Genomic DNA, 21,479 nt, shown 5'->3' with positions numbered 1-21,479 from the left:
AACTTTTTCAGAAAAAACAAAGATTCTCAAAATGAGATAAGTTAAATAAAAATCGGTTAATACACAGAAAAAATTATTACAAAGTGAACAACAAAATCGCTGTTTTTGAATATTGTAAATAACTCTTTTATTATGTATTAAAGTTTGTTTAAATGTACCTAAACTTGAGGGCCTTATTGTGTTTGAATTGTGTGCAAAAGATGGGCCAGGTCGGTTGAATGATTTTTGCGAAAATTAATTTGTTTTCAAGATTTTTTTAAAAATGATCCTTTTTTAAATCTGGTCCAGATAATTTGACAGAATGGTTCTCAATATCTCGGGGCTTATTTTGTTCTTTAGGACGTACGTATACTAATATACTATGGAAAAAAAAGTTTAAACAAATTACATTTATGTATACAAAATTATGTTGTTCCGTATAATATAATTCAAATTAAATGGCTAAAAAATGTTTAAGCTGGTTAATAAACACAACTTTAAAAACAAAAAAATGTTCTGGGACTCTTAGGAGCCAAGATAGCTCCTTTTTTTTTTAATTACCGTTACGTTAACTAAAAACATTAAGGGCTGAAATTAACCGACCTTTTATAAGAAAAGTCAAAGTTTTTAACAAAATTTTTAGCAAACAAAATTATTAAAAATTGTTTAAACATGAGTATTGTAAAAAAGAGTACTTTGCGTTCCGACTAGAGTAAAAGAAGTGAGGGTAACCAACTGAAGTGACAGCCGCGCTCTTCAAAAAATCTAACACAGTTTCCAAATAGAGTGCTCGGAAAAAACTTACATATCTCGGGTTATACTGCACCAAATTTGCTATTTATTTTTTTAAACTGGTGTACAACGTTAAAATAATAACATTTATAGCATTTTCGTTGCAAAATTATCCTGAACAAGGCAGCTAATAACTACAAGATATACAAATCTTTATTACTATAAATATAATTACATTAAATAAATGGGACTTATAAACATAATTAAATTGTTATTTATAAATTTTTTTTTATATATTCTGATTAAACTGAAAATCAGTTTTGTAGTAGGTATTTAAAAAATTATTTTTAGAACAAAAAATCGTATATATAAGAAATTAATATTTTTTATTAAATATTTATTTTATTATATATTAAACTAATAAATTAAATTGCTTATAAATCGAAACAATGTATTTAGGAGAAAGTTACTTGCAACATGGTTTGCTCAAAATCAGGTAATTAACCTAAAAAAACCTTTTTACGGACAAAAAATTTAATTCAATTTGTTTTAAAAAAAAATGTACAAACCATTTTTAACCATCATCTTCTCTTGGTAATATGCATTTTTATTATAAGATAACTATTTCAAGTCCTGAACAAATTTTACTACTATAATTTCTCATAATATATTATATAGGTATGTGATTTTTTCTAAAAATATGTTTTAGCCATTTAATTTGAACTAAAACTTTTAAGGATTTAAAGTAAATGTTTATAAGCTTAAAAGTGCTACTGCTTTTACTGGTTTAGTAGTAAACTGCTTTTTTAGTAAAAAAGTTATTAACAATATTCAAAAACAGCGATTTTGTTTTTCATTTTGCAATAAGTGTTTTATTTATTATCCAATTTTAATTTAGCATATCTCATTTTGTGTGTCTTGTTTTCTGAAAAAGTTGTCTGTTCACTTCAAATATCTCTATTTAGACAAGTTTTAAGTTATGAGCAAAATATTGAGTGTGACGTTTTGATTGTTTATTTAAAAATATTTCCACTAAACAAATGATGCTGAATCCCTAGATGAGAATCTTTTTGTAATACCTCATAATACACATTTCAACTGTCAAACCCGTCTATACAGTTGTATCGAATAAAAAAACTAACTTAATCGGCCATTATTGTACATCTCGTGGCCTACAAACGTAGTTTGTATTGCAATTTTGTATTTTATATTTCACAGCATTTTTAATCATTTATCAGATATTCTCAAGCTGATAATGATGTGGATTATAGAATAAACGTTTAAAAATAAAACAAAGGAAAGAATATTAATTGTTTATCAAAAACAAACAGCTTTATTACAAATTAAATTAGCCAACATACAAATAAAACAACGCCGTTAAACACACCTTAAGGCAAAAATGCAGTACGTATCAACATTTCCAGTTGATCGAAATAAAAACATATAAATAATATTTAGCCTATTTTTTCTTTCCACCACCACTCTTGCGGGGAGGGGGAGTAGGACCTTTTGCGGCTTCTGATGAAGTGGCTGGAGGTGGTGTTTCTGGTACGCTGGCGCTAACTTGTAGTTCTGCTTTAGAAACGGGACTAGGGGAACTAGATTCTTGTGATACAGGGGGAGAGACGGGTGTCGTGGGAGGTGTAGGTTCTGTCACTTTGGAACTAGGTAATTCAGCAGTCTCTTTTTGTTTAGATTCTTCTTTAGGTAAATCCTTTTTACCTTTTTTAGATACAGGAGTTTGCTTAGGTGTCGATGTTTGTTTAGGTGAAGGTTTTTCAGGCTCTTTTGGAGATTCTTTTGGCGATTTTTCAGAAGATTCTTTAGGTTTTTGAACTTCCTTGGGAGTTTCCTTTTGAGTCTCCTTAGGAGACTGTTTTGGCGCTTCTTTTTGAGCTCCCTTGGGCGATTCTTTAGGCGCTTCCTTTTGAGCAGGGGGTTCTTTCGGCGCTTCCTTAGGGGATTCTTTCGGCGCTTCCTTTGGAGATTCTTTCGGCGCTTCCTTTGGAGATTCTTTTGGCGCTTCCTTGCGGGATTCTTTCGGTGCTTCCTTTGAAGCTTCTTTAGGGGAATCTTTTGGTGTTTCCTTAGGGGATTCTTTTGTTGTTTCCTTAGGGGATTCTTTCGGCGCTTCTTTTTGAGCTTCCTTAGGAGATTCTTTAGGTGCTTCTATAGATTCTTTTTGTTGTACCTTAGGCACTTCTTTTTGAGCCTCCGTAGGAGCTTGTGTAAGTATCTCTTTTTGTGGTTCTTTTGGAGATTCTACAGGTGTTACTTTTTGATCCTCCTTTGGAGATTTGGGCGTTTCTTGTTGAACTTCCTGTGTAGAGTCTTTGGGAGCCTCCTTAACAGGCTCTTGTGTGGGTACCTGAGGACTATCGCTTACGACTTCTGGGCTTTTAAGACCCTCTATTGTTGGTTTTTGATCTTCTGGTTTTTCTGGAGATTGAGAATCAACGGTTAAAGGTTCTGTGGGCGGTTTTTCACTTACTGCCTGGGCAGTTACGGTATCAGTGGACTCTTGAGACGAATCTACAGCTTTTGGCAGGTCTGCTTGAGGAGTTTCAGTCACTTGTTTAGAACTTTCAGAAACTACAGTTGGTTGTTCTTTAGGTGGCTCAGTAGAAACAGGCTCTACCGTTTCAGTTGCTGGACTAGGTGCACCTGTAGCTGGTTCTTTAACTTCAGAAGGTTGTACAGTTTGACTAGTCTCTACAGGTACCTGTTGACTTTGTTGTTCAGATGGTTGTTGAATAGGTGTTTCTGATTTAAGACTCCCCTGTTGACTGGCAACTGCCTCTGGGGGTGCAGCTCCTACCGAAGGTATTTCGACAACCGGCTGTTGACTTGCTGGCTGATCAGGAACCGATTGTAGGGGGGGCACTTTGGGTGCAGTTTCTGTGGGTTGAGGGTCTTTTGATTCAGACAGAACAGGTTGTGGGGTTTGAGGAGAGGGAATTGCTTCTGCGGGTGGTTCGGTCTTCGATTGTGAACTATCAGAACCTTCGACAGTTGCAGACAGTTCCACTGGTGCAGCTTCTTGGGGTTGCTCAACTGTTGGAGCTGAAAAATTACTTTATCACATGTTACATCGTTAAACATTTTGTTAGTAGGGATAACTCCGTTTAATAAGCTGGTCTTTTATTAGCTGAAGGTTACCTTTTGCCCATTGGGAACGCAAGTATTGCTGTTTCACTGTAATCAACTTGCATTAATAAGCAAAATCCGAGTATGTGGATAATTTAGTAGCCCAAAAATTTAAAAAATGCTTATCCTATACCGCATCGCATTAGAAAAAAAAACCTCCAACATAAATTATTATAATTTGACATGTTCAAAATAATATTTATATTCTTCCTCTTGATGAAAATGACGAAAAAGTAATCCAATAGTTTTTTAATTTATTATGAAATTTAATTTTTATTTAAGGTATAATTACCGTCTCGTATGTTAAAAATGGCAAATTTTCAACAATTTTTTTTGTATCCCTTTTATTATATATGGCAATTATTGAAATCGTAGGCTTCCACGGCCAGAGTCAGAATTATAGTTTATTCGTCTTCCGGGTTTGGACCGTGTCATTTGTGAGTGACCCAAAAGTGGGTTCATCTTTTGATGAACCCACTTTTGGGTCACTCACAAATGACACGGTCCAAACCCGGAAGACGAATAAACTATGGCAATTATTTGTATTTTTTTCTGTTATTTTTATATTGTTCGTGTATTTTAAAGATAGGGTTTTAAAAAAGATGTGCCCCTACGTGATAGTTTACCAGAAAAATTGAAAATTCTTAAAAAAAAACAAAATGGCTGACATTTAAAAAATTATTCAAAAATTGACCTTTTTTCAAATTTTCTCAGCCACAAAGAATTTTATTATTATTTTTTTGTCAAATTGTGGTAAACTATCATAGAGAAAACCAAATCAAACAAAATTCATCAAGGTTTATTAAAATCGACCGAATAGATCCAGAGATAAAAAATTTTGAATAAAACTACGTTTTTAAAACTGGCGGACAGTTATCTCCGGATCTCTAGTCGGTAAATTTTAATAAACCTTGATGCATTTTGTTTGTTTTGGTTTTCTCTACGATAGTTTAGCACAAATTGACAAAAAAAAATAATAAAACTTTTATGACAAGAAAGTCCAAAAAAAAAATGTAAATTTCTTAACAGTTTTTTCAAATGTCCTGTTTTTTTAATTTTTAATTTTTCTGGATATCTATTTTATATTTTAGATTTGCCGTTCCAGGGATTAACTGTCCGCAATAAAGCAGTAATTTTTGGACTGGAAATTGGCGCTCTCTTTAAAATACAGGAACAACATACAAAAAAAGAAAATTCTTATAATCTTCAAAAGTCGTATAATAATATGAAGGAAGTTTGATTGCCATATATATATATAATGGATAAGATACAAAAACAATTGTTGAAAATGTGTTAGTTTTTAGGATTTTAGACGGTAATAGTCCCTTAATATTCTTTATCATTACATCACCATATATGTTTACATATATGGTGATGTAATGCAAAGAAAGATGCAGTCAAAGAAGATCTAGAGAAAATGGGAGTGCGACAATGGGAATTACTGGCACAGGACCGACAAACATGGAAGGCAATAGTAAACGCGGCAAAGACTCACGAAGAGTTGTAGCGCCACTGATAATGATGATGATGATATGTTTACCAGTGTTTGGAAACTGTGACGCCAGAGGGATCAGGTGACAAGTATGAACGATTTGGAACAAAATATAAAATACATCATTCTTACACACATTTTGGGTAATTTATGAAAAGTTTTAAACAGGGAATGGGAGAAATTTCAGATTCATGGTAAAGCTTTACACAATAGTAAAGTCACAGAAATGGTTCGTACAGTTTAAAATAGATGGATGAAACGTAAAAACCTAATATCGTGTCATGTGACAGAAAATTTGACAAGAAACTAAAAAAATCTGTAAAACCGCCGCAAGACTAACGGTTATGTATGGCATCAAATAATGGGTGATTAAAAAGAAAGCAGAACAATAAACGCATGTTGCAAAATGGAAATACTTGATGAATGTATCGAGATAGTATGGTTAAGATGTCTATCCAGATGCTGAAGATGGACCCACAATAAAAATATAAAAAGAAATGTATCCTACATCATCGCAGATGATGCTCATATTGTTGTCGACGTATTTTTCAATGTTAAAACAATTTCAATCTTCATAAATTATTTTTTCAAATTTTTGGGCATCTAAAAATTCAACTGGTAACTATTAGTAGGGTAGGGGGTGGTCAAGCATGAAATTTTTAAAAAATTACATTTTTATTGGAAGTCTAAAATAAGTATTTTGGAATAGGCGATAATTATAGCAGCCAGGTACACACAAAGCTATGGATCTATTCCAAAATATAATAAACTTAATAAACAACCAGTATTATTGAATTTTAACAAAAACATTGTAATAGATCCATTATTTATTATCTGGAGTCTTGAGGCGCAGGGTTTGTTCACCTGTTTCAGCAGCCTTCTCTGATTCAGCGACAGCTTCCGCTGGTTTTTCCTCACTTGCAGCTGGTTCAGTTTCTAAATATCCCAAAAAAATTAATTAACACTAATACACCAAAAATAATTAAGCAAAGCAAAGCCTCGTGCATTCGCAAGCTGAAAATTAATAACTGCTACAGAAGAAAGTATAAAAATTAGTAATACTAAATTAGCTTGCCAAAAATTAGCGATATTTTTAACTTATATTTACAATTCTAATGTTTATACACGTTTTGTGTGCGACTGCGTCAAACTTCCGTTAAAAGAAGATACCGCTGCCGCATCGGCTCTATCATTTTAATCGGTTTAATCACAAAGAATATTTATCAGCTATCATAATAAACTCAACAGAATAAGAACGTTACTTATAGTCCAGTCGGGATGTCATATGGCCTTGCATGACGAGCTACCCCAAATTTTATTGTTCTAACCTTTACAGATGGTCAATAGTAGTATAAATTTGAAATCGCGATTGAATCTTACCGTTGCGTTAGTCATCATCTTGAGTTTAAAGGAGAACCGTTTTCAAATGTTTAACATTAATGGTATAGACTAAAATGCGCAAATGTGATGCAAAGAAATTGTGGGAAATCGAAATTGTATCGAGATATTAAATAAAAAAATTCTTATAATAACCAATCCCCGCAAGGTTTTACGTTCGCGTCTTTACCACATACGTATAACCTTAAATGTTGATTTCAGCAAAAAAATGAAAGATCAAAATTGTATAGAATGTAATTCTTTACATTTTTGTTTATGTACATTTATATTGTAATGGTATTAATAAACGGCAATTCAATAACTATCCTTTGTCGCTATTTCTCCCCTTAACTCAGAAAAAATCGTAAAATCGCATGAAAAAATTTGTAGAAAAGAAATTGTAGGAAATCGCATTTGCAATAATTTTAGTTCTTACCAAATAAAAGTTTAAAATGGCCGAAAAATTGAGTAAAAATGGTTCTCCTTATATTCAAGCTGGAGGTTAATGCAACGGTTGGATTCAGTTACAATTTTAAATTTACACTACTATTGAACCCTTCCCTAAGTTGGAATAAAATTTGGGCTACCCTGCCATGTAAGGTTAGGCCTATTTTTCGTCGGACTCGACTGGACTATTAATAGTTCAAACCATCGGACCTATACACTTGTCATACAATGAATTTGATAAACAGGACCAGTTTACAACCACGAACAAAGACTGGTTTACACATTTATAATGGAGTGGCCTATTACTGCTGCGGAATTAACCCTATACCAGATTCTACTAGTAAACATAATAAAAATGAATAGAAGCAAAGAAATAATTAATAAACAAGTATCGATATAGTTTATAAAGGAATTTTTATAGGAATATGCACCAAAGAAATTGTTTTGTAAGAAAATTAAGTACAAAGATCGAGTAGGTTTGGAATGGAATAAAGAAACAATTCTAAAACTGAAAAAGATTAAATTAATTCTAAAAGTAGACTTGAAAATAAAAAAAAGGACTTTTGACTTTTCCACAGCGAGTGAATTTATGAAATTTTCAGAGTTTCTCATTTATATACTGTCTTTAGTGTAAATATAAATTAAAAATACCGAATATCGCATATTCTAGCATATTGGTACATAAAGGAAAATAGAAAAACAAAACTCAATCAATATATTTCGAGTGTACAAAATATTGAGAAAATAAACAAAGTAAATAAAATAATCAGAAGAGTGCGACAGGTCATGCAGCTTTTATGGCACGGAAGGTACTAGTTGTTAGCTAAGAAGTTACAAATACTACTCCGAACCTGCATCAGGGGCAAGTGCCAATGTTTCGCAAATTTTGCTCCATATGTTGTCAAATGAGTCTCGTCCTAGGTAGTCTATATTTCCTACCTCCCAGCCTTGCCTCCTTAAATGGTCGTCTAGGGCTTGTTGTTCAGGTGTTCTTGGTTGACCCAAGGTCAGATTGGCAAACGCACCTGCTAAGCCGGCCTAAAATAATAACAGATATCATTTAATCAAAGAGTCAAGTGTTTGAACAAAGTAAAATCTAATTCTACTTAAATTAAATAATTTTTTTTTCAATGTCTAATTAAGGAATTATACCAATTTGATATATAAACTTCAAATCAATAAAAATTGACGCTTAACTCTATAAAAGCAGTTTTTTGACTGCTATTCTCTGGAGAAATATTAGTTCCTCTAAGCTTGCATGGTACAAAGGTAAATCTGGTGAGTGAAGTAAAATACCTTGGAGGTAATACTAGACTCGATGCTTAGATATAATGATAGCCAGATGCACTCATGGAAAAATGTGGGGTTTATAACCTACCATCTTATATTAGATTTATTATATGGTGCGGTAAAACCAAAAATTAATATGCATCAGTGGTATGTTAAGAGATGATATTCTTAACAAGTATTAAAATGAGACATGGATGTTTCCTAGGTGAAGTGTTCAATAGTTATAAATAGAACGGAAAAATCTTGGCTGAGAAATCGACGGGAATGGTTACAAACACCAAAAGCTTAAACATAATACATCTGGCACAAAATAGAGAAGCATACCGTAGCCAACCTTTGGTAGAAGTTGGTACAAAAAGAAAAAGTAAGTGACCAAAAGATACAAAGACTTACATGGCTTGGAGATACATAGACTCTTAGGGGCACATCAGCACCCTATTGGACCCCCCTTCTTTGCACATCCTTATAAGGGGGAAGGAAGAATGGGGTATTATAGACTACGAAAAAACCCGAGGAAGGTAATGGTTAGATCAGTACGTAGTAACATCATAAATAAAAGTAGGAATACCATATGCATAACTTTTGACCATATTATACCCAGAGACAGGCATAAAGTACTTTTTCCGGCGGACATTTGCCCAAGATTGGGATGGGAAGAGGAAACACATAACCCAGGATGTAGGTTTGCACCCGTTGCACCGATAGGCCTAAGACTGTAGAAGTGTCGAATGAAGGAATTTACAGTAGTGCTAGAAATGTAAATATTTCTATTCCAATAAAATGATAATTATAGCTATTTCAGGCAGAGAATTATGCCAACTTGCATAATTCTCTGCCTGACAATTATGCATGATTCTCTATATGCAAGAGAAATTACCATGAGGGCTTTTGAACTTAAGCGGAGCAATATATGCAAGCGGCTATGTGTGCCCTCAGGAGCCCTAAGGTAGATCATTATGGGAATGCAGAGAGAAACTGTCGATAAGTGTCATACTGATATGGTTGCCAGGTCAATGAGGAATAAATGGAAAAAAAAAGAGCTGATGAACTTGCTAGAAACGGGTCAGCTACAAAATACTTCAGCCTAGAGTCTACCTTATAGCAAGAAGCACCATCCGCGACCGGAAAAAGCCTGAATCGAACACAACTTAACTCTCACTGGGATAGTAGAGTCGGTCAAGTACATGACAAAATATATATTGGACTTACATGCGGTAATAAAGCTGAAGTACTCCAGAAAACAAGCAGGAATCATGTGTCATGGCTATATTCGTGCATATATTTCATGACTGCTAAGAACTAGGTCGCAGTCGGTAAACACTTTTTAGACACTACCAAGTGACTCCAAAAACATATGGTACCTATCTACTAGACCTGTACAACCTTTTATAAGGTTCTACAGTTCTGCAAAGCGTTTATAACAGACAGCTCTCCTCTATTGAGACGATCACTCTTAGGATTATAGGTGACAATATATATTAACTCCTAATCTAAGAGTAAAACTGTAATTAGTAAAACGTATTAGACTTTAATTGATCTTAACATAATATGTGAACAACTACAAAAAGATCCTTTTTCATAACAAAGCAATAAGGCTTCCACTCAACCATAGGAAATCCGTCAAAGATTCACAGGTTTCAATAAAGTATGTATCTAATTGAAGGTTATACCAACAATTAATAACACATAGTCAGCAAATCATATCTTAGAATGAGAAGGGTGAGGGCTGGGGCCACTCGGCTACGAGTAGAAGGTCCACCAGGCCTTCTATTTCTGTAGAAGGCTACAGACATCATCCCGGTCCACCAGGATTAGAGAATGTGGCGATAAGCCCACTCCTCATCGCACAGAAAAAAAATTATTGCAAAAATATTCTAGAAAGAAAACCACGGACAGTCCTAACGGATTAAATCTTACGAAAGGTTAATGAGTTTTTGAAACATGGAATGTACAAGGTATTCGAATTAAACTAGATGAGGTGTTGAAAGAAATTAAGAGATTTAAATTAGATGTGCCAGTCCTTACAGGAACAAAAAAAAGGGGAAAGGGACAGACGAGTTTAAAAGTTTTATTTATTTAATAGAGGAGTACAACTACTAAAAGTAGAGATGTAGCTAAAAAGACGTGACTTAGTAATAGTGGGCGCATATGCACCTTATGAAAAAGGGAAGACCAAGTAGATCGTGGAGACAAGAAGTAAATATTGCAATGGAAGATAGGAGTCTACAAGCAGATAACTGGAACGATCGCAAGCGTTGGGAGCTAGGATGGGAGAAACGGCAACAGCTGTAATCAACTCGTTATATATACAATCAATGAATACGAGGGTAAGGACATAATTATCAATAATGTGTATACATAAAAGAGTGATATATTTGACTTAAGTTACCAATATCAATTAATTTAATTATTTATTATCAATTGGTATGTATCATTATTTAAATTATTATTTTGTATTATTATATTTAAGCAACATCACTATATAAACAATCACTATATAAAATTAAAGAGTCATGACTACTCATGATACATTTCCACGAATTGCTTCTTGGATAAATTATGACAATTATGACAATATTTAAACATGGTGATGTTGAGAAAGGACACAAGAATACTTAGAAGTATTTGTCACTTCTGTAAGCAGCTAGGCTTTAAGGAAGCGTCCAGTTTGGCTAATATAACAAGAACTCAAATCAGCACAAGGAAGAAAGTAACCTCATCAATTTATTCTTGTATATGAAAAGTTGTTTTTGTCTTGGAAAATAAGTTCCAGTTTTTCTAATCTTAATAGCAATTTTAACAGAAAATTTAACAGTTTATAGGGAAATACGGCAAGGAAGCATAACCAGGAGTGGACTTTCTATTAATTCTTTCTTATAATATAATTATGAAGCTATTTTCTTGTGGCATCTTTATACAATTTACTTTATTTACTGGGATTAACAACAATTATAGTTTAAAATTTCAAAATATTGAAATGCCATTTTAAAGTCATCTACTTTAAAATGTATAATATATATGTCCGAATTGTCAATATGAATGAGTCAAATAAAATTAAATTAGTAGAACTTTTTTATATCCAAATCGCAAAAACAAAATTTGTTTAATTGGTATTTGGAGAACGATTTCCGAAGTGGAAATCGAAATGTCAAAATAAAAATATTTTAAACTAAAGTTGTGCTTAGTTTGCAGCAACAATAGTAAATTATAATTTATACATTGCTTCCCAGAATTCTTATCTCGATACTACGATACTGTTTCCTTTCGTCCACAAGTACCATACAAATCCTTGTTTTTTACTTTTTGGTTTTCTAGCAATAATTGTTCTAGTGTGAAATGTCTCTTTTGAAAATATGGAAAATTTTTTCTTTAAATATCTTTCCCATATATGTGGTCTTCCCATTGAGGATATTACCCTTATTGCTCGATAGTTTTCTGTCTTCTATGTTATATATACTTGTGTCCATTCCTTTGTAGTATGATACAATTTCCAAAAAAGGCCTAACCCCGACATCCAAAATAATAGTTTTCCTCCAACACGAAATTGTTCTATGTGGTCCACATATTGTTCAGTAAAAAGTTATATCATTCTGAGCGTGGGGTTTGGGTGTGCGGTTTGGGTGTGGGGTTTTGTGAAGTAGCTAAATTGGTAGTTTTTTACGTGTTTCGTCAATATTTCTAAAACTATGCGGTTTAGCGTGAACAATGTTCTATACAAAAATGTTCTATATTAAATTTGAAACATAAAAGGTCCTATGCATAATCCTTCTAAAACGAACGATTCCAAAGTTACGGAGGGTATACATGTACTCATGTATACATTATAAAAGTAATCTCGAAATAAAAATGTTAAAATTTCCAAACCGTAGAAAAAATTAAATAATTATTAAAATCATTATTCTGTTCTTCTAAAAAATTAATCCGTACCTTTATAAAGTGCCTTCTATATTGAAATAAATATTCTTAAATTCTAATCACATTAAATTTTTTTTTTGGTTAATTTCATTTCTATATAAAAGTTTGTGAAGATTCTTACGAAAGCAGTTTTATATCTCAATCTAGCTGTTTCATTTACAACCGTATTCGACTAAAAAATTGTAAATTAGTAAATATACAATGGAATAAATTTAAAAAATGGTGTGGTGTATGAAGTGACATGATCATAGAGCAGGTGTTGATGAAGTCATTGAAAAGCATTGGTGGATTGGCCGGAGGCAGAGGAATTACAGCGACAGCAATTGCAACTTGGATCAACTCCATGCCAGTATGTTCTAGGGTGTGCGAAGTAATTTAAGAATTCGCTGGTGTGCCCAGTATCTCTGCAGAGTAGCACTTGGAGCTAAGAGATACAAGGCTGAAACGAAATAGCAAGGACTTTCACACTTTTATATCTCAGCTAGAAGAACACAATCCCGTCTTCTAAAACACCCGAACTCTCTTTCTTACCAACAGGGATTATAGGAGATGAAAATGTGAACTGTGATAAAGCGTTTGAAGTTGGAACCCTGGCTTTGAAAGACATTGAAAACAAAACATTTAATGATATACACTTGAAAAGAAAGTTAACTGTTAACCAGGTCGATGACAATTAAGACCACCACGGTATGTGTAAACCCAAACACTCTCTTACATCGGATGGTGTGCACAGCAAGAAGTGATAAGAGGCTTGAAGAAATGTTTCAATATGAATTATGTGCGTATCCTCCATCTTTGGTCGACAAATCTGGCTTGATGAGAAAAGGAAGCAAATCTTCAATGGTTACTGTTTTGGTTCCAGACACAAAAGAATCATCATGTACTCTAGATTCAGGTAAAATGTCATACATCATTGATAGAGGTCGCCTCCTTCATCGCGTTGTTTGGCGACGCCCAGCTACCTTTTCAAGACTCAAACCATGTAAATATAAACCAAAGTGAATTTTTAGCTAAACACTAACAACAAAATGGGCCTTATTTCACTTTTTACAGTATACTTGCATATATGTGGTTACACAGTTCATCAAGAATCGGTTGACGCTGACTTAGCTTAACAGCTATTGATGAAGCTAAGAAAGACGTTGAATCTTGCGATATTAGTGATGACACGGACCTACTAGTTTTGTTGACTGTACACGCTACATCAGAGAAGTAATTGAAAATGGTGGTACCAAAGAAGTAAATCAGCAGGAAAAAGTCTACACTATTGCTGACATTCAGCGAGGCATTGGAAATATGAAGCATGTACTTTTTGCATTTCATGGAAATCTCCACAGGATTCTGTGGGAAGGATTGTAAGAAATCAGATTGATTACATGCTAGTAAATAAGAGTTATAGGAACAGCTGTACATCTATCAAAACATACTCGGGGGAGACATAAATTCTGATCATGTACCAGTTGTAGGGGTAATTTCAAAGTCAGAATGAAGAAGGTTACAAGTAAGTCGATGAAGAAGTATAATGTTAGAAAACTGAAAGATCCCAATGTTCGACTGAAGGTGAGTGAAAACCTCAATACAAAGGTGCTAAAATGCAGAAATGCAGGAACTATAGAGGAAAGTTTGACCATCATACAAGAAACAGTGAGAGAAATAAAAGAACAACACCTGAAGAAAGATACATGTGGAAGCCTCTTTTCGCTTAAAAAGTAGCGCCCCTTGAGAACGTGGTGAGGTTGACATTCCTTCAAGGGCGTATCACTAACATACCACCGGTAAATTTACAAAACACAATCCTGCTAACATTAGTTTCCTCAGTAATATTATAATTTGTCCAAAAAATATAAAAAATATGGAAAACCTCCATTTTTACACCCTTCGTAACTTCGGAACCGTTGATTTTAGAACATTGGACCTTTCTTGTTTTAAATTTGACGTAGAACATTTTTGTATAGAACTTTTTTCACGCTAAACCGCATAATTTTCGAAATATTTGCGAAAGACGTAAAAAACTTCCAATTTACCGACTTCCCCCACTTCGCCCTAAACCCGACGTTCGAAATACTGAAACTTTTTACTGAACTATATGTGGACCATATAGAACAATTTGGTGTTGGAGGATAACTTTTACTTTGGATGTCAGGGTTTGGGTCTAATTATACCATACTATCGGGAATTGCTCACCGTTTATCTCCGTTGCTCTCTGAAACATCCATTGGATCATTTTATGCAGTCTTTGTGACTCGTCGATTATCATTCGGCTGTGAATCCTCCGAATCCGGACACTTCCTTGTTCTTGATCTCATTTGTGACTTTTCTGAGTTCCTTTGTCTGCTACTTTTATTTTTTGTTTCTGGGAGTTGCTTATGTGTTTAGTGCATCCTCTATGCTATGACTTTTGTTCTTTGTTTCTGTAGGCATATTTTTATAGTAGGTTTTCCATTATTTAGGACTTTTAGATCGAAAATGACATAGAATACATTTGTGACCGTTCTACAGCGTCCTCTAATGCTATTGAATAGGAAAATAAGAAACCTACTTAGGTGGCCAGCTTTTCTGTGTTGGGAGTTCTTGGGAATTTTTAAAGTCAAAGAACTCGTCAGGCAGGCACACTTATAACAACGAATCGCGAAGATTTAACTGTTATGCAGAAGTTATGAAGTTAAGAATGTTAACTTATTTAAAAAAATTATGTGACAGTGTTTTGAGCTGTCGGATTTATTAACTGTGGCTTTTATTAACCGTGATGTTACAGTCTCGATAAAACTATTGGAATAGCAGCAGATATCCTTACTGTTAATAAATGAGTTATTTTGAATGAAAATGGCACGCTAATGGATTGACGGTAATATGTACCTTAAAATGATGTTTATTTCTTTTTACTATTCTCTCATATATAAAGATTAATTATAAATACTTACTTGATTATCTGAATTTTCCTCGTTAGAGTCTGATTGCAATGTTATTTCGTTGGACACTGTAGTAGTTGCCACACACTCATCTGGTAGTCTAGGATCATTTGGAGGAGGATGATCCGAGGAGTAGTCACAAGTGGGAGGTTGGTGATGGATATTAGGAGAATGCGGTTGACTAGATGTAGGGATTAAAGGATGATGAATGTGAACATTATGATCAGCTCTTGAAAATGTATTTGTATTGTGAGATTCAATTAGATTTTGTTGATTTTGACTACTAGACTCCCGTCTGTCAGTATGATGTTCATAATTATGACTAGATTCGTGTTTTTGCTCATAATGATGATGAGGGTGGTGTTCTGAAGGAGTGTGATCGACAGAATGATGGTAATGACTTTCAGAAGGTTTGTTTTCAGAATGATGGATTTCTGGCGGTGTATATTCTACATAAGAACTACAAGAAGACTGATCTGGAAAATGAGTTTCTGACGGCTTATTTTCGGTATAAACAGGTTGAACATAATGACTATGTGTGTGTGATTGTTCATGATGGCTATGATCGATGTTTTGAGCAGTTTGATAATGATGATCAGACAAATGTGAAGGTGTCTGTTTAAAATGATCACTTTGATGAATATGGCTATCATGACCATGATCAGAATGATGGGTTTGTTTAAAATGATCACTTTGATGAATATGGGTATCATGACCATGATCAGAATGATGGGTTTGTTCAAAATGTGATGAATGTGAATGTCCATAGTGCTGTGAATGTGACTCTTCATGCGTTATATTTTGAGGAACTATATTTCCTGATTGCCTAGAGTCATATTCCTCCCACGGATCCCATACGTTCTGGAAGTCTTCCGCATTTTGAGGATTCTGTACAGAGGGATTATGTTCATGGTCGTAGTAATAGGAAGTGTGAGAATCACTTTGAGAGGTGTAAGACTGACTACCATGCACAGTGTGTCTATGGCTGGTCTGAACAAACATGCATGCAAAAGAAAAGAAAAAGGTTCAGTATGAGCTATGAGTTATTTTAAATTACCTAAACAAAACAACTTTTGGTTAGGTAATGAGCTGTGAACATATAAGAAAGCAAAACAAAATGCCAATTAAACTCAAAATACAAATAGCTTAGTTGCATAGTGCAAAAGTGCTTTGATAAAATGCCAACATACAACTAAATTTTGTGATTTATTGAATTATTTGCAGTGATTTTTGCAAAGCTTTAAACAACTTTAAATCCAAAATGCAATAAATTATCTACTTGACTAAAATTATGTGCTAAAATTTTGTGTGCAGACATAAATTTAAATTAACTACTTAAGTTTGAGCAGCAAAACACAGTGTCTAGCGATAAATGATTCTTCTACCATATTTACATGATATGAGCAGATTTATGGAATATGAAATATGTCTTCACTGCAGTTCCTTAATGTTTCTGATTAGTAATGCAACTTAAAATATGCAATATAAAGACAGGAATAGCAAGATTTTTAAGGTTACAAATTTGAATGATGAGATAAAAATTATTTCATCTCTGGCTGACTTATACCAATACGGAAAACATTGATCCAGACTCTTGCCATTAAAAACTTTGCATTAATTTCAGATTTAACATAGATGGTACAGAAATGTGAACATATTAGGTACACAAAATAAAGTTTTCACATCACTGGGCAGCAAGGAAATATTTTATGCCAAACTTAGTAACACTATTGTTATTTCTCTTTAAACAACTAATCCTTCAAGTCGGCTACGACTCTCATTTTTGGCTTGTCAGTCGTTCGTAATGGAGCTCGAACTTATGGCTCTGACCAGGCATGAGATGGGTTCAGATGTATTAAAAACTACACCTATTAAAACTTATTGTTAGTTATCTGAATTAAACCCTTCTTTCCAGAGAAGTAGACCAGTTTTACCAGAAACTCAATGTATAAATATGAGTGGATTCCAAATCAGACAAGTCAGTCCTTCTCCGGCGCTCATAGAGTCTTCTATGACTCTAAACGTCAATCCTCCTCCAACTACTCTAGGGTTAGTTGCAGTTGCTTCTGCAACTTTGTGTTTTTTATTTTATCTCTAACAAGCTCCAAGTACTCTGATGCGAGCCATTACAGTGCTAGATCTACCAAATACCATCGACATCATCAGCAGGCCAGACCCATTGTCCATTGACAAGGCGAAAAGCTCGGGTTCTTTCGAAAAAATATTCCCATGATATTTGTTTGTATAACCACTTTCGTAAGATACCCCAAATATAAGGTTCATGAGGTCGCCCAGACGAAAAGCTGTTTAAATTTCTTTAAACAATTGTAAAAATCATTTTTTCGACCTATACAATTTTTTTTTAATTCCTTGGATCATTCTGAACAAAATAGGTTAGGACTCTTTTTTATCTAAACTTCATCGTTTTCAAGTTTCAACCTTGTTCTATCATTTCCCGATAAGTATTTTGGGCTTATTTCATTTTGAAACTTTTTTTTAATCGTTAATGAAGCACTTATGACAGGACGGGTGCTCGTGCTGCGGCTTGTATAAGAGAAAGAAACAAGATATATGGCACTGATGGAAGGCTTTAACTTGAATTTATGCACTTGATGATTTTAAAAATAATATTTTTTACTTGTTTTTGAGCCTCGAAAATCGTCATTTTAGTTTTTTTCAGTTTTAAATTATTTATAACTCGAAAACTATCATCATCATCATTCTGGCTTTACAACCCTGCGTGGGTCCTAGTCTCCTCAAGAATTTCTCTCCAGTAGTCCCTATCCATCGCCTTCCTCCGTCAAGCACGTATTCCTATATTTCTCATGTCTTCCGAAAACTATCAACTTTAGAGAAAACTTACAACAGACCTTTTTTGTTCATAATGATCCAAAAAATCTAAAAAAAACTATCCGAGCCGAAAAAAATATTGCTACAATGTGTTAAAAAAAATTGTTTAAAAAAATTTGAACAACTTTTCGCCTGGCTGTTGAACCTTATTTTGGGGTATCTTATGAAAGTGATTATGCAAAAAAAAACCTGTTGTGTTAAATCCTCGACTCAAAAGATATGCAGGGTACACAAAAAATACTCTTGAACTGTGAAATTGTCTATGAGGTCAAACGACCCATTTACACACAATCTATCCACAATTTATATGAAGTGAATGGACATCAAAAGTGTGCGAAAATCATAATTCAAAAACAAACTACGATTGGTACAAAAGTATCTTTTGAACTAAGAAAAAATGGGTAAAGACGTCCACTATGAATAAAACGAAACTGTTTCAAACGAAACTGGTTCAAACGAAACAGTTCCGCAGGTAAATATTTAGTGATACGCAGACTACTGAGGTAAATATTTAGAGATACCAAATGGCAACACAGAAAATAATGAGGGCCTTTGGATATAGTGATATATAATTTAGCGGAAGAGTTGTGTAGAAGTGTGTTCGAAAACTGCCACACCCCTTACCAAAGTAAATCGATTACATTAATGGCTATATTCAAAAATAGTACAAAGTCCACGAATTATTGATCGGTGCAATAAATTTGATTTCTATATGAAACAATATTGTAACAATATTTTGTGAACACGTCTATAATATTACTAAAATTGATAAATAATTTGAATTTAGGGCTTTTACTAAACAACTGGCAACGCAGTAACATATAATCGACAATCCGGGTATGTTTTCCATATCTGTACATAAGTTGTATTACCTCTTTGGTTCAGATTAACAATTTTTTTTCAAATGGTAGAAATTTCATTGTTTTCACTAGAAGTATTAACAGCCAATGTGCATTTCGGCTGCTGGTGAGTGCTAGTAATGTGTTAGAACATTGTAATTTTGAAAATAAACAGAAATTGTTATTGTGTTGTATGAACTTAGAGCGAATGAAACGTTCCTATATACAGTAAGTTACTAAGAAAACTCACCTTAGGCTCATCAAAGGAATATATAGAAGGCTTGTAATAGTTTGAAAAGTCGCTGTTAAAAATTTTAAATAGTATTTTTGTATATAAATAAAATAAAGTTAAGGTCTATCGTAGAGATAAAATGTATAATTACCATATCAGGAGTAAGGGCTGGATGAATTAGGTTGCAAAATATGTCCCACCAGCGTTGGAGGATGATTTCTAAGTGTTGCAAACCTTCGGAAGGATGTACCTTCCTTGTTTCTGTGTTGAAATATTGTAGCCACGGTTTTGAGGCGCCAATAAAGTGAATAATTTTTGCATTTTTGCCAAATCTATAAAAAAATAAGCTTTCATTAATAAAACACTAATAAACATAAATTGGTAGGCACACAAAAGATAAATACAGAGTTGAAAAACAAAGAAATGATAGATCTTGCATCGCTGCACAGGTTAGTCTACTGCTATAGTATAGTTTTGAAATTGTAGAAACTACATTCCAGGAATTGATGATGTTCTTGGTCTTCCGGTGGCGTACAAAATTTTTTTTGTAAGACTGAGAAGAATGTTTACAAATTGTATGCAGTAATATTCTTTCCCTAACACTAAGAAATTTTTAAACAAATATGTGGGATCAGCCATAATGTAACTGAATAATTTAGACATCGGATTATACATAGACTAACAAAACGGCAAAATACAGTGTGCTCAATTAAATTAAATTAAATTTATTAAAATCAAATCGTGAAGATGTGTAAGAGGTGAAATTTTTATACCAGATACACAAGTTAGCAATTCATATAATTTGTTAAGTACACATGTAAGACCTTACAAAGTAAAATTAGAAAAAATATGATCGATAGGTACATGAAATTGAGGTATTGTCACTCTAGTTGGCCAAAAAACATTATCAGTAAATTGATACAGTAAAAATATTTCTATAAGTTAGAAGTAGTTAGAATTAGTTTCTATGAATCGTTTTAGAATAGTTAGGGATATGTTAGATAATTAAATATATGTTAGGCTTGGCTATCTCTTTGACAAAACCACCTCTAAGGATTCAAAGAAACTATTAACATTACCCGAAGGAGATCTATGGTAGTTTAATAATAAATACAGACATTTGATTAAAATATGCTTTAGCTGAAATATAATTTATTTCAAAATTCATATCAGTAAAATATTTATCACGGCTTGTTACATTACAAGATAAAGTGTTTTGTACCCAAATTGCAGTATCATCCCAATACATGAGTGACGATAACGTACCGCTAAATAAAAATCAGGTATACAGTATTACCAGGTATTATAGACGCTGAAGGGTTCCATATTTCAGACAAAAAAGAAAATTTATGGAATTAAAAACTTCAATGTCATTTAATAAATCATTGATTTTTTTATTTTAACAAAAATGACCCTGATCAACTACTGAGAGTTATTAAGGGGGTACTAACATAAAACACAAGTATTCTATTTCTTACAGTGTATACTATTTAAATATATATTATGGACTGGCCTATAGACAGTGAACGTGTACGTATCGCTCTATAAATTAGTGTCGTTTTTTGCAATTTAATACTGTTAATACCAGTTTTATTAGTATTTAATTACAAATAGTGATAAACAAACATTTGTGTACAGATTTATGATATTTTCTTCATACGTGTATGCAATGTGTTCCAAGCAACAAGCATGTATTGAAATATTTACAAACAATTGTCTAGTTTTTTGTTATCAACCTACTGATAAAAAAGCAATTAATTCTGCCAAGAGCTGTAGGCTTTTAGCAAACCAATATAGACAACACATTTTTCAATATGAGTTTGTTATTTGCGGACATTCCAGGAGAAATATAAACATTAATATTGATCACTTCGTTGCTTTTGACTACAAAAGCAATAAAATTATAAATAATGCATCTACAGTCCGTACTACAGAAATGCCTACATCTAGTAACACTGAATCTTCAACACCCACATCTTACGTTGCTGCCATGAAATCTAGACAAAAGCCTTCCTTTCCTAAAAAGGAGCAAGCAATTATTTATCACTCAGAAGAAAACTTAAAACTATTCGACTATATAAAATCCACTGGTGATATTGTTGGCCCTAAAAATATAATATTTCTATCTCTAATCTCGAACAACTGAATCTGCATATACCTAAGCAAAGTTAAACTTGTTGACCAGCTTATTACCAACAATTCCACTATTAGAGTAGACGCTCTAGACCTACCTATTAGGAGAGTAGTTACTACAGCAAAATGTATCATAA

At 33.4% G+C, this 21,479-nt stretch overlaps 1 protein-coding gene across 3 annotated transcripts in view; it reads right to left on the bottom strand.

Annotated features, from left to right (window-relative positions):
- Positions 1-2,012: 2,012 nt before the first annotated feature.
- The window catches only part of Gyg (glycogenin 1), a 70,300-nt gene continuing 50,833 nt past the window's right edge, over positions 2,013-21,479 (bottom strand). Inside the window, exons 6-10 of one of the 3 annotated variants that reach the window (XM_072546602.1) lie at positions 19,361-19,541; positions 15,301-16,278; positions 8,026-8,212; positions 6,215-6,286; positions 2,013-3,774 (exon numbers count right to left, since the gene is read on the bottom strand). In XM_072546602.1, the coding sequence (XP_072402703.1) occupies positions 2,171-3,774; positions 6,215-6,286; positions 8,026-8,212; positions 15,301-16,278; positions 19,361-19,541 (3,022 nt within the window). In that variant the 3' untranslated portion in view covers positions 2,013-2,170. The remainder of the gene's footprint in view (positions 3,775-6,214; positions 6,287-8,025; positions 8,213-15,300; positions 16,279-19,360; positions 19,542-21,479) is intronic. The other 2 variants (XM_072546603.1, XM_072546604.1) reach the window with 2 other exon arrangements.

This window comes from Diabrotica undecimpunctata, chromosome 10, assembly GCF_040954645.1.
Source record: "Diabrotica undecimpunctata isolate CICGRU chromosome 10, icDiaUnde3, whole genome shotgun sequence".
In the NCBI taxonomy this organism is placed as follows: Eukaryota; Metazoa; Arthropoda; class Insecta; order Coleoptera; family Chrysomelidae; genus Diabrotica; species Diabrotica undecimpunctata.
Note: the sequence above shows the minus strand (reverse complement) of the source record. Positions and strands in the feature narration are given on the sequence as shown.